Raw genomic sequence first — 14,447 nt, 5'->3', positions numbered from 1 at the left:
AAAAAAAAAAAAAAAAGATTAGTGGATGCCAGAGATTAGGGAAGAAAAGAATGGGGAGTGACTATTAATAGGTACCGCGTTTCATTCTGGGGCAATGAAAATGTTCTAGTATTAGATAGTGATGATGATTGTAGAGCCTTAAGAATATACTAAAAACCACTGAATTTTGTACTTTAAAAGGGTGAATTTTATGGCATGTGAATTATCTCAATTAAAAAAAAGAATACCTTCTATAAAACTCTGATGGTTGGATAATAAAGGATACGAGACACTAGAATGACTGAAACATGGTGTTGTGGAATAGTCAAAAGGTATGAAACATTTTCTACTCTTAAAAAAGAACCTATTTCTATAGTAGCTGAAAGATGCACAATCTTTTTCTTGTTTGGCGACTAAAAAAAATTTTGAACCAAAGCCATAGCTAGGTAATGAAGAACAAGTCAAAACCCATGAAAACATGCTGTTCTAATTTTTTGCTATTACTATCATAGTTACTGTACACTGAAATTCATTCAGTAGATTAAAAAAATCTGTACAAACAATCAATATTAATGAAATATCTAAAGCGAATTCATAGCCTGAAGAGATTTATGTGATCTTTCTCTATTGCGCTTCTAATAGTTTCCAGCTTTAACAAATTGCACAGCTAGACCTGCAGCCATTTCTGTTGTAGTTATGTGGAGAGTTGCCAAAAAATATTTCCTGCTAAAATAGCTTTATCCTTTGTCATTTTACTGGTAAGAGTCATACAACATTTGACAAATTTGTGTAATAAATTTGTAAAAATAAAAGAAGATTAAATTTATTTATTTATTTATTTATTTACGTAAAGGTCACTGTTCATTAGGTTAAATAAGCTATCACAACCCACAGTTGAAGTTTGAGGAAGAAAACTCCTACAGCCCTTTATGTTTGCTTGGCTCCAGCTGAAAGACAGGGATAGAGAACATAATTGGTGGAAGAGGAATCTGAATCAGTACATACTTCATCACTTGTAAAACCCTAGCAAAAATAGCCTTACAGACCAGAGCTCTCCAGTTCATGTAACGCCAATGTTATTTAGGTGGGATATTATCCAAGTTGTTGGAGCTTAAATTTTCTCCAAAAAACCTTAATAATGATCCTGTTTAAAAATACCCAGCCTACAGTGTGTATCCACAAACAATACTGTAAGGCTTATAGCACCATTCTACTTAGCTAGATATTTTGATAGAGTGGAACTGTCAACTGGCTTTGATGTTTAGCTGGGGGAAAATACTTAAATTTCTACCTACAAATAGAAATGATTTAAAAATGTTAAAGTATATACACATTATATACTAAATATATACTTAAATTATACATTACAGTTTTACTGAGATATGTATTTCATATCACAAAATTCACCATTGTAAGTATACAGTTCAATGATTTTTAGTGAATTTATACAGTTGTGCAACCATCACCACAAAAAGCTCCCTCACGCTGGTCTGCAGTCAATCCATACTCCCACCCTCAGCTCCAGGGAACCACTGATCTGCTTTTTGTGTCTATTGTTTTCCCTGCTCGAGAAATTTCGTATTAATGAAATCATATAATATGTTGTCTTTTGTGTCTGGTTTCTTTCACTTGGCATAAACTATTTGAGGTCCATCTATGTTGTTACAAGTACTTATAGTTTGTTCCTTTTTAGTGCTAAGAAGTGTTCCATTGTATGGAGATAACTACAATTTATTTGTTCACTCACCTGTTTTTGGACTGTTTCAAGTTTTTGGCTATTGTGAATAATACTATTATGAACACTTGCATACAAGTCTCTGTATGACATAAGTTTTTATTGCTCTTGGGTAGATATCTAGGACTGAAATTGATGGGTCATAAGGCCAGCATATGTTTAACTACAAAATTGTTTCCAAAGTAGCTATACTAATTTATATGCCCAGCAGCAATGTATGCAGTTTCTCCACATTTTGCCAACACTTGATTTTGTCAGTCTTTGTGAGTATAGCCATTTGAGTGGGTATAGAGTAATATCATATTGTGCTTTTAATTTGTATTTCTCCAATGACTAATGATGCTATCTTCTCATGTGCTTATTACCTATTCATATATCTTCTTTGGTGAAGTGACTATTGAATCCTTTGCTAATTACTTTTTTTTTTTTAAAGATTTTATTTATTTGACAGAGAGACACAGCAAGAGAGGGAACACAAGCAGGGGGAGTGGGAGAGGGAGAAGCAGGCTTCCCACAGAGCAGGGAGCCCGATGCGGGGCTTGATCCCAGGACTCTGGGATCATGACCTGAGCCAAAGGCAGACGCTTAATGACTGAGCCACCCAGGCGCCCCGCTAACTTAATTAAGTTGTTTGTCCTCTTATTATTGAGCTGTAAGAGTTCTTTATAAGTTCTGGATATGGAACTTTAATAGTATATGACTTGCAAATATTTTTCCCTAGTCTTTGGCTTTCCATTTTCTTAATGATGTCTTTTGAGGAGCAAACACTTTAAGGAGTCCAATTTATCCACTTTTTTATGGGTCATGTTTTTGAAGAAATCTTTGCCTAACCCAAAGTCACAAAGATTTTCTTCTGTTTCCTTCTCTAAGTTTTATAATTTTACCTCCTACATTTAGATCTATGTTCCATATTGACTTCATTTTTGTAAATGGTGTGAAGGAAGGGTCTGGGTTCTTTTTTCTTTTTTCCTCCATCTAGATAACTGATTGTTCCAGCACCATTTGTTCCAGCCCCATAAAAAAGACTATCCTTGGCACCCATTGCCTTGGAATTCTTCTTGAAAATCAATTGATGGGGTGCCTGAGTGGCTGAGTCGGTTAAGTGACTGCCTTCGGCTCATGTCATGATCCCGGAGTCCCGAGATCAAGTCCCGCATCGGGCTCCCTGCTTAGCGGGGAGTCTGCTTCTCTCTCTGACCCTCTCTACCCCTCAAATAAATAAATGAAATCTTTAAAAAAAAAAAAAGAAAATCAACTGATCATCATTAAGTGAGTTTATTTCAGGATTATTTATTGTCTTCGATTGATCTATATTTTAATATTTATGCCAATATTATTTTAACTACTATAGCTTAAAAAGGTCTTGAAATTGGGTAAACTTGGGTAACTTCCAATTTTGTTCTTTCTCAAAATTGTTTTGGCTATTTTATGTCCTTTGCATTTTCTTATCAATTTTAGGATGAGCTTGTGAATTTCTACAAACAGGCCTGATAGGATTTTAATAGGAATTAGATTGAATCTACAGATCAGTTTGGAGAGACCTGTGATCTTAACAATATTGAGTCTTCTAATCCACGTACATGGTACATATCTCCATTTATTTAGGTCTTCTTTAACTTCTCGTGTGTGTGTTTAAAGTAAAAAAAAAAAAAAAAGTATCCCTAAAAGCATTATAGATTATCTAGAGCAGATTCAATCTGGAGATTAATATATTTTATCTATCTAACAGTTTAATTTAAATAGGGCAATGCCTGGGATTTCTACTACCCTCCCTCCACCCAAGTGCCTTCAGCAGTAGTTTTGAAGACAAATACACAATGCACATTATCAGAATTGTTACTGCTGAGAATACACTTTGCATGAGAGCATTTTTGAAGCAGAAAACAAGTCTACAACTGCAGGGTGCAGATTTTGTTTTTTTGAGTGGGAATTAAAATAAATAAAAATTTTAGAGACCTTAGGGATGTATTTAATTTGAATAGTTCTGATTAATAATTTGAATAGTTCTGATTAATAACTGCTGCTTACCTTCGCACAGGGGAACAGATTTCTATCCCATCCTGGATAATAACATTAAAAATCACTTCTGAAATGTTTACTGTGTGTCAGGCATTCTTCTAAGCACTTTAAAGATATGAATTCATTTAATCTTAATAACAACTCTAAGGGATAATGATTATTAGCCCCATTTTATACACAAGGTCACTCAAGTCCAGAGAAATTGAGTAACCTGTCCCAGGTCATACATCTAGGAAGTAGTGGAGCCAGAATTCAAACCTCGGCGGTGTAGTTGCAGAATCCATTCTCTTAACCACTCTGCAGCATGAGAGAGCAGAGCATTTCATATAGAAGGATTTTCAAACTTCTGCTTCCAATAATTGAAGACTGGATAATTCAGATCAACCCTCTCAAACAACAAAATATTTTTAAAAACCTAATCAAATACATCAGAGAATTAACAAAGGGTAAGGAATTAACAAACAGTCCAAAGAAGGCAGCAATAAGAGAAGCCACATTTGCCAATTCTGGACAAGATGGCTAAGAGGCTGTTCATTTTTTATGCCAGTTTTATAAGGCTAAAGGAACAAAAGTCAGGAGTTCCTGGTGTGCTAAGAGTGAGAGTCTTAGTAAAATCCTCAGGATTGAATTGGGACCCAGAAAAGCTTCATCCTAGGAATAAGGGTGAACCAGAAATAAACCCAGACATTCATGGATTTCAGCCCAGTTTCTAGTCATCTGGGGAGATCAGAAAATATCAATCCCTGAAATTGAATTAAGATGATTCTGTCCTGCTGGTTGCTTCTTCTAAGCATCTAAGAGCAAAGAAAATCCTCTCTGAAGGACGATACTATTATCTGAAGTTTCAAGTTATTTCTACATTTTTTTTACATTAAAATAGCGGGTACATAGTCAAAGAAAATCAGGCAAAAGAGAAAGCAAGACAAGAAGAAATAATGTAGCAGAAAAAAACACATTATAGAAACAGACAGAAGTTCCAGATATGTGGATTATCAGAGAAAGACTTTAAGATAACTACTTTAAACTATTTTCAAAGAGATAAAAAAGTATATTTTAAATTTTGGCAGAGAATCACAAACTATAAATAACACAGGAGATGTGAAAAATAAACAGAAATTCAAGAATTGAAAAATGTTTCAAAGGAGTGAAATCATAGAGTATGTTCTCTGGCCATAATGCAATTATGCTAGAAATCATGGATAAAAAGATAATCTTCACATGTTTGGAAATTAAGAAATAGCTAAATGGAATAAATATATCTCTAAAGATATATTTAGAAAGAGGAAATCAAGATGGAAATTAGAAAATATGTTGAATTAAATTAAACAAAAAATACTGCTATCCAATGCAGTTAACATTGTACTTAGAGGTTTACCGACTTGAACAAATATTTTAGAAAGAAGAAAGGCTGAAAAATAATGTGTTAATTTAAGTACCTATACAAAAAGATACAGGAAATAAAAAAATAATAAAATAGAGCCAAAGAAAGTTGAAAAAAGCCCATAAAGAGCAGAAATGAATGAACCAGGAAACGAATAGTAGAGCGGATTGACAAAGCCAGAGCTTGGTTCTTTGCAAAGACTAATAAAATTGATAGATCCCTGGGGAATCTGGTTAAGAAAATAAAAAAACTAGTGTTAGGAACTAAACAGTGGGTATCACAATTGATCCTGCAAACATTAACAAGATAACGAAAGGATTTTATGAAATCTTTGTGCCAATAAATTTCAAAATTTTTATGAAATAAATTCCTAGAAAAATATAACAACAAAAACCAACACAAGAAGAACAAATTTGAATAGTCATGGAATGCCTAAAGAAACTAAACTTGTAATTAATCAATTAAACTAATGAAATGAAATTTGTAATGAAAATCCTTCTCACAAAGAAAACTCCAGATTCCCTTTATAGTCAATAAGTATCAAAATTGTTAACAGACTTGGGGTGCCTGGGTGGTGCAGTCGGTTGAGTGTCCAACTCTTGGTTTCAGCTCAGGTTGTGATCTCAGGGTCATGAGATCGAGCCCTGCCTCAGGCTCCGCACTCAGTGCAGAGTCTGCTTAGGGCTCTCTCTCCCTCTCCCTCTGCCTCTGCCCCCAATGTGCATGCTCATGCGAGCTCTCTCTCTCAAATAAATAAATAAATCTTTAAAAAAATATATAACAGGGGCGCCTGGGTGGCTCAGTCGTTAAGCGTCTGCCTTCAGCTCAGGTCATGATCCCAGGGTCCTGGGATCGAGCCCCACATCGGGCTCCATGCTCCGCAGGAAGCCTGCTTCTCCCTCTCTCACTCCCACTGCTTGTGTTCCCTCTCTCACTGTGTCTGTCTCTGTCAAATAAATAAATAAAATCTTTAAAAAAAAAAAAAAAATATAAATATATATATATATATATATATAACAGACTGAAGTAATTCTGACTAGAATTATAGAGACCCAAACTTTGGTCTACATACTTTCATGAGTTTGGTAAACTCAAATAAATGTAGCATTTTCATCATAAAATTTCTCACTTTTGGAACATGAGGATTAAATTCCACAGCTCTATGAATTGCTTCCACAGCATTGATTTCTGCTGTGCTTAGTCCTCTTCTGGAAGCTGTTTCGGGAGAGAATCTGTAAGAAAACCACAACATGAAAAAATTAATATAAAAATCCATGGATTTTGATCATAATCTAACTTCCTGAAGCAGGGGTTTCTGGTGATAGCCAAAGACAAAGCCAAATAACTACTAAACATGAAATAAAGCCCTTGGGTCAACATATAAAGAAGGGCAGCATAAGAAATGGAAATCTTCAAATTTAGGTAGTGAAAGCCTTCAGAAGTCTACTGGTACATTCTGGGAAAGGTGATAAAATAAGAAATGCTACATAGGGACATCCAGAGAATCTCATGAAATAGAGGTACATTCGTATAAAATTTTCACCGAGAGGAAACAGACTGTGAATATTCCATTCTAATTCATATTGAGGCATAGTAATCTAAGGCGAAAGAAAATGATTGCCCTTTGGTTTCTGAAAATCTTATCTGTGGAATAAAGAGAAATTCATTAAGGACAGCCAAAAAGACAAGGGAAATAGACTTTAGAATTATAATCTCAGAACAGACAGCATCAAACTATTTCCCTACCATACACCTTATTATCATCATAGCTACAATGTACTCCAAAAACAACCATGCTACAGTATTATTATTCTCATTTTACAGAAAGGAAGAGACTCAAACTGATTAACGTGCCCAAAGTTCCACAGCTGGTATACAGTAGACTGTGAATTGGAATCCAGGTTTATTTAGCTCTAAAAACCGTGCTCACTACACTAGTAAGAAGCCTCAAAGCCCCATGAGATAGATCAAGGGTTATTCAAAAGGAAATAGGGAGGAAAAGGATTGTTTAAAGTCAGTGGTGAAAAACAATACAGGTTTCCCCTGCGATCTGCAAGTAGAGCGTTCCTAAGAAACCTTTCCTAAGCTGGAATGGCGTAAAGGGAAGAAGCAATTACCATTTCATAAATGTGAGCATCCTGTTCAGATTTCTTTCGGTTAGCAAACACAGGTATTAATGTAAGTGTTTTATAAAAGTGAAGTGGCATAAAGTGAACTTTCAGATAGCAGGGGAAACCCGCCTTGCGTTTAGTAGTCTTTCTGAATTACTGTAGTTTTCAATACTTACTTATCTGAAACAGTCCTTGTCTTCAATAGTGCTGCTGTATAACAGATTGCTGCTGACTTTGGAAGGCTTATATCTGTAATTGTAATTTTCAACTTAGGTAAGAATCACAAAAAATATCTTAAGACAATTTTTAATAAGAATAATTCCTGGTACAAATTCAACAGATAAAAACTAAGATTCAGGAAAAAAAAAAAAAAAGAAATATTTAACAGGAGTCAAATCCAGGTAATACAACAGGTGATTTTAATTTTTTCTTCTTCCAATGTTTTTGTATTTTCTACATTGTCTTAAAGGATTTTTTATAAAATAAAAAAAAGAATCAGGAATTATAATATAATTAATTATACCAATCCTTTCTTAAAGAATGCCCAAAATAATGTTATCAGGAGAGTAGTACTAGTGGACTCTCTCGAAGTTTTAGATTCCAGAGTTACACCAGCAAATCGAGAACTAAAGAAATAAATTTGCTTTTAGCTTCTACAGGATTCTAGAATGGTAAAAACTGGGGAATCATAAAAACAGCTGAAAATACAGAAGCATATCTAAGTTGTTAGTTTTATTTTATTTTGAATAAATCAGGTCCTATCTGATTTTTTGTATTTGGTTGCTAAGCCTGTTCACTGTATCATAAGCAGGCCACGCACCCGATAAGTTACATATGGAAAGAATTTCTCACAAATTTCTCCATGAGCCTACACTATTGTGAAGCACTTGTAAGAATTCCAGATGTTTAAAAGAAATAAACTTCTCTTTCCAAGTGTGACACATTTCAAACTTTCCAAGTCATGGGGATTCCCAAGCTAATGGCTAGGAACTTACAACAGAACAACCGTGAATATGTGACCTGTACCTATGTTATAGTGAAAGATATGACCAGAAATATTATGCTAGTTAGGATGTTTTCATCTGGATGTTAAAAGCTGATGCCTCACTCAGAATGAGGAGAATGGTCATGCTTCTTAAAAATTCTCCCAACTCCATTTGTGGTGAACTGGCACTGTTTAGTATAATAATAAAAATAGCCAATATATATTGACTTCTTACTATTGGAAGACTAGTAAACAAAGAAATGGAATACCTGGATTTAAGTGTTAGCTTGCCACACTTACTGGCTGGGACCTTACCCAATTACTTAACCTTCTTCAACTCCAGTTTCCTTTTTACTAACAAGAGTAAACAAACTTGTCCTACCACCTCACAAGATTATTATACTGATCATATGAAATAACAAATTATACTTTGTAACCAAAAAGCATTGTAAAAATGTTATTCTGAATTTCTTATACATACCATAAAGCAACTTCTGTTAACTGTCTCTGACACTCCAAAACAAATGAGGTACCATCCTATGTCCATAGCACCCCATACTTTTCCAATTATCTCACCTAACACACTATGCTTCAATATAACTACTATTCATTTGTCTGTATGTTCCTTTACTAAACTGGAAATCCTACAAGGACTAAGTCCATGTCTTCTTGTTCACCATTGTATTCCAAGCCCCTCACTCAATAAACAAATGAATAAATTTTTACAGAAGAAAAGTTCCTGCTTGTAGGCTTTTGCTCCCAAAAGTCTTGATAAAGAAGAAACTATAACTTGTATCCATGGATTCCAAATACTGACTAGTAAGATGGGAAGAGAAAATCAAAGAAATACCAGAATAGGATCACATTTATGATTACATAATTGAAAAAAATATTTTAACCATGCTATCAACTAAGTCAATTATCACTCACCATCATATTTTGCTAGGACTGCCTGAACATCTGCATAGGCCTGTAATTCTAAAAGTGATTCTAGGAGATTCTCATGGATGTTCAACATGGTAAGAGGAGGGAATTCTTTCATCAACTGTACATTAAAAGGAAAAAAGATTAAAATTATAGCAAAGGAACTCAATAGAGCTGAATCTGATTCATTAAAGTAGAAATTCTTTAGTTTCTTAACAAAACTGTGGAGACTCAACCCTTAGAAGTACATGTATATTAATAAATAGCTTGTTATAAAAACTACCAATTAAAAAACAATGATTTTACATTAAAATAATTGGCAGCTTAAACCACATTTTCAGTTTCTGAAGGAAGAAATATAAACATCCAATCATCAAACTTACTTACATCTCTCATTATTTTTACTGCTTCTCTTATTCTTCCTAATTTTCTTGCACACATTGCTAATCTTCTTTTAATATATACCAGTACATTGGTATCTCTTCCTATTTAAAAAAAAAAATGACACAACTATCACTTTGTATTACAAAGTACTATTTCATTAACATATTATCCATTAACTATAAGTAATTATTTGCTTACCCGGGAAGTTTCAATTAAAATTAAACTGTGTCAGAATGGAAGACTATTAATGATTATTGAATTTGGGTGACTAACATTGAATGGGGGTTCATTATACTGTTCTATTTTTGTATATGTTTGAAGTTTTTTATGGTAAAAGCTTAAAATCTATATATATATAGAATTACTTTTGCCTCTAACAATAAGTAATCTGAATACATTATATATAAATTAATCAGTGTAAACTTGACAAGTATATTTTAATATTAACATAAAAGAAATATATACATTAATAGGAAAAACTAATTCTGACCTATTATTTTGAGTTACTGCATAAACAATCTATTATTTTAATATTCTCTATTGTTTGAACTGACAAACAAAAGATGTTCAAAACAAAATCTCCATGGCTAGTGTGAACTTTTGCTCAACAGCTAGTAATTAACAAACTATAAAACTCTTTCTAGTAAGAGCTCACAAATATTTCTGTAACTATCTCAGAATCATATTTGAGATATACAAAGACAAATGGCATGGCTTTTTCACAGATGTAGTTTCATTAGTTCCAGACTGCAAAATTATATATTCCCACAGTTGTGTGCTATAACAACATACATTAAGGAAACATACTGTATACATCAATATTTAGTTTGGAGAGAAAACATTATCCAAATTTTAATTTCCACAAACAAAAGATTTAGAACTTAACTGCTAGCAGATAATGCATTATGTAAACATATTTCAATTTATTGCCCATTATCTGCCAAAATCATTAAACTAAAACCCTCTGGCCACGAAAAACAGCAGGAAGCAGCAGCTCTACAGATTCTAACATCTTTGGTGGAAGTATCTCAATAGTAACCGAGAGAGCATCCCTAAGAGAGGAAAGAATCTCAGTTGCTTTGGCCCGTATGTTCTCAAACATACCATAGAGAAAAGTCAAAGAAAGAAAGAATTGATGCCACGTGTAGACTGGATGTTATACTAAAGGGGTCACTTCCTGGCACTGTGTGGAGGTACATACAGTCTGAAGGGCACACCAAATGATGTACTTCTACTACTGCTTGGGGGAAGGGTGAGGATAAAGGTAATAGCTGCTTATCATTACTAGAAGGCTCTCCTGAATCTTGGATATTTTTGAGTTGTGCTTCTCCAATGACCAGCCCAATTCTCACATGAAATAAATTACCTTAAGTCTCAAAGCAGCACATCTCTCAATAACCAAAGCACATCTGTTCCCTTCCACAAGCATTCTCTAGCTAATGCCTATTTGTCTTGCTGGCTTATAGACATAATGAATAGATTAGTTATCTCTTATGAAAAGAAGCTAACTTCTAAGTATTAAGGGTTGTTTTCATTATTGTTGTTTTGTGTCTTAAACATAAAAGAGCCAACTGCAGGAGCTAAATAAAAGACAGGTAAAAATCAGTTCAAATTTGCTTACTCAGTTGAGCTTCATGCTGAGGACTTTGGTGCTGGCACTGCTGTGACCGCCTGTAAATTGTTTCTCCTGCCTTGAGTGCCTGTTTAAATAATCTTTCAGCATCTACAATAGTTGTTGCTTCTTCCTCAGCCAGTAGAACGTATGCAGTGGCGCAGCTATGAAGAAGGCAAGCAAGGCAATTTTAAGTAAAATGGTGAAGAAGTATTTTCTCTTGGATATGCCCTTTGTTCTGCATCACATTTCCCTACCTTTACCTACATTTTCCATCTCTTGAAGAAGAAAAAAAACCTTCACTCAATATTCTAATTTATTAGGGGTATATTGGTATATTTTTGGTGTTTCCACAGTTTTTCTCCTTTCCTACTTTTCTTTTCTTCACTTTATTTTCTACCTGCTTTACTTCTCTATCTATTCTCTAACTGCTTGTCTCATATTTTCCTTTTGTGAAAGGGGGGGAAATAAGATCTATAAAGAATTACCTAAAAAGTAGTTCAAGGGACTATATACTCTAGGGGTCATGCCTGCTCTTAGCCACTATATACTCTGTAATATCCATCTAACAGGGGCAAGTATGGGAGAGGATGAAGATTGAGAAGAAAGTCCCATGGCCAACTAGGTACCTTTTAACATTTGACTTTGAAATATATCATTCCAGGGCTAGCCCTTTTTCCCAACCCTGAGCCTTCCTTCTGCGTGCTGCCCCATCCTCTCTTGGACTTAGCCTCAATCGTATTACAGCAAAACTTCCTTGGTCTGAATTCCAGTCTTTCCTCCTACACTGCTGCTCTTACTCATCACACCCAGGCTCACTCCAAGTTTCCTTTCTTCATCCCACTAAAACACAAAGATTTCTCTTTGTATCAGTTATGTCAAAAGCTGGCTAATAAGGTAAGTTAACTTGTTTGGGGGTAAAAAAGAGAAAAAGTTTCCTTTCCATTCCCAGAAATAGCAAGTACATATCCTAGTTTTTCTGGAGACAATGTCCTAGTTCTGATTATCTAAGCTTGCATTGTCCAGTACTGAAGTCCTTCACTACATGTAGTTATTGAACACCTGAAACGTGCCTAGTCCAAATTGAGATCTGATGTCAGTGTAACGTGCACACTGGATTTTGAAGACTTAGAAGAATGTAAAATACTTTAATAGTTTAAGAAATATATCAATTATATGTTAAAATAATATTTTAATATTTGGAATATAGCTAAATAAAATATATTCGTTAAATTAATTTCACCTATTTCTTTTTACTTTTAAAATCTGGCTACCAGAAAATTTAGTTACATATATGGTTCATGTTATATTTCTATTGAACGCTGTTTAAGCAAGAGAAGAGAAATTGTTGGCAAAAGTATAAGACCAGGCATGAAACAAAAATGATGGCAAGGGGGGGTTGCCTGGGACTCTTCTTTTCAGCTCAGGTCATGATCTCAGGGTCGTGAGATCGAGCCCTGCGTTGGGCTCTACACTCAGCAGGGAGTCTGCTTGGGATTCTGTCTCCCCTCTCCATTTGCCCCTCCCCCCATTCACATTGTCTCTCTAAAAAAATAAATAAATAAAATCTTTTTAAAAAAAATGATGGCAAGGTAGCTATCAAACCGCTGGGGACAAGGAGGATCTTTTGAATTCAGAAAATGCAAATCAAACCATTTCAGCATCCTTCAAATAGTACACTAAATTGAACTATATGATAATTTCACTAACCAACAGAGATTTCTCCATTACATATATCAGATTTCTCTGAAACATTAGATACATTGCTGCTTTAAACACTAGGCTCCCAAACTGCCATTCTAAGCCCAATTCAAATGTTCTTAAATAACAAAATAAAAACATTTTTAAAAGATCTAGATGGGTATAAATTGATGCAGTAGAATCAAAATATAAGTATTTTAAATTACAGTTTAACTATATGATAAAAAGAGGTTCTTCCTCTGAGAGCTTTCCTATATTCGTTCAAAAATATATATATATATATTTTAAGATTTTATTCATTTATTTGACAGAGAGACACAGCGAGAGAGGGAACACAAGCAGAGGGAGTGGGAGAGGGAGAAGCAGGCTTCCCGCGGAGCAGGGAGCCCGATGTGGGGCTCCATCCCAAAACCCTGGGATCATGACCTGAGCCGAAGGCAGACGCTTAACAACTGGGCCACCCAGGTGCCCCAGTTCAAAAATATTTTTAATGGAGATGTTAATACAGAAATTAATTCTATAAGTATTGAATGAATCTCACTGTTAGGAAGGTTGGGGTTTTTTTAATTAAGGTAAAATTCACATACTAAAATTGGCTAATTTTAAAGTAGGTCATTCAGGGACTTATAATATATATACAAGGTTCACTCATGTAGCACGGAGCAGTATTTCATTCCTTTTTATGACTAATATACCACTGTGTAAATATACCAATTCTGTTTATCCAATCATAATCAGCTGATGGACATCTGAGTTGGTTCCAGTTTGGGGCTATAATAATATTGCTGTAAACACCTGCTTTTAGTACTCTTCAGTATATGCCTAGGTGTGGAACTGCTGGGTCATATAATAGTTCTAATTTTATCTTTTTGAGGAGCTGCTGCCCTGTTTTCCACAGTGGCGATACCATTTTACATTCCTCTGCAATGTATGACGGTTCTTATTTCTCCGTATTTTTGCAAACACTTGGTATTTTCTGGAGGTTTTTGTTTTTGTTATACTCATCTTATGAAGGGGCATGTCACTGTTGTTTTCACTTTCATTTCCCTAATTATGAATGATGCTGAGCACCTTTTCATGTGCTTATTGGTCATTTATATGAATGTCTGTTTAAATCCTTCTTTGAAGAAATGTCTGTTGAAATCCTTCATCCATTTTTAATTGGATTATCATTTTGTAACTGAGTTATAAGAATTCTTGATATAGTCTGGATACTGGACTCTTATCAAATATGGCTTGCAAATATTTTCTCTCATTCTGTGGGTTGCCTTTTCACTTTCTTGATAGTATCCTTCAATGCACAAAAGCTTTTAACTTTGACGAAGTCTAATTTATCTAATTTTTTCTTTGTTGTTGCTTGTGCTTTTGGTGTCATATCTAAGAAAACATTGCCAAATCCAGTCATAAAAATCTGTCCCTATGTTTTCTTTCTCTGTCTAAGCACTTAAATTTAGATCTTAGATTAATTTTTATTTTGTTTTTTGAATTAATTGTGCATGATGTGAGTTAAGGGTTGCTTTTGCATGTGGCTATCCATCTGCCCACTATCACTTAATGAGAAGACTATTCTTTCCCCATTGAATGGTCTTGGCACCCTTGTCAAAAATCAATTGACC

The 14,447-nt window shown here is 34.5% G+C and overlaps 1 protein-coding gene across 7 annotated transcripts in view; it reads right to left on the bottom strand.

The window, feature by feature from the left end:
* The window catches only part of ST7L (suppression of tumorigenicity 7 like), a 123,461-nt gene that overhangs the window by 30,803 nt on the left and 78,211 nt on the right, over positions 1-14,447 (bottom strand). For all 7 annotated transcript variants that reach the window (XR_004301397.1, XR_004301399.1, XM_032421444.1 and 4 more), the window contains 5 exons: positions 11,140-11,294; positions 9,522-9,619; positions 9,141-9,255; positions 7,402-7,474; positions 6,244-6,346 (listed from right to left, as the gene is read on the bottom strand). Coding sequence is in view for 5 of the 7 variants with exons in the window: in XM_032421444.1 (XP_032277335.1) it covers positions 6,244-6,346; positions 7,402-7,474; positions 9,141-9,255; positions 9,522-9,619; positions 11,140-11,294 (544 nt within the window). In the remaining 2 variants the exon portion in view is untranslated. The remainder of the gene's footprint in view (positions 1-6,243; positions 6,347-7,401; positions 7,475-9,140; positions 9,256-9,521; positions 9,620-11,139; positions 11,295-14,447) is intronic.

This window comes from Phoca vitulina, unplaced genomic scaffold, assembly GCF_004348235.1.
Source record: "Phoca vitulina isolate PV1807 unplaced genomic scaffold, GSC_HSeal_1.0 scaffold2, whole genome shotgun sequence".
NCBI classification, from domain to species: domain Eukaryota; kingdom Metazoa; phylum Chordata; class Mammalia; order Carnivora; family Phocidae; genus Phoca; species Phoca vitulina.
This window is presented reverse-complemented; position numbering and strand designations above follow the sequence as displayed.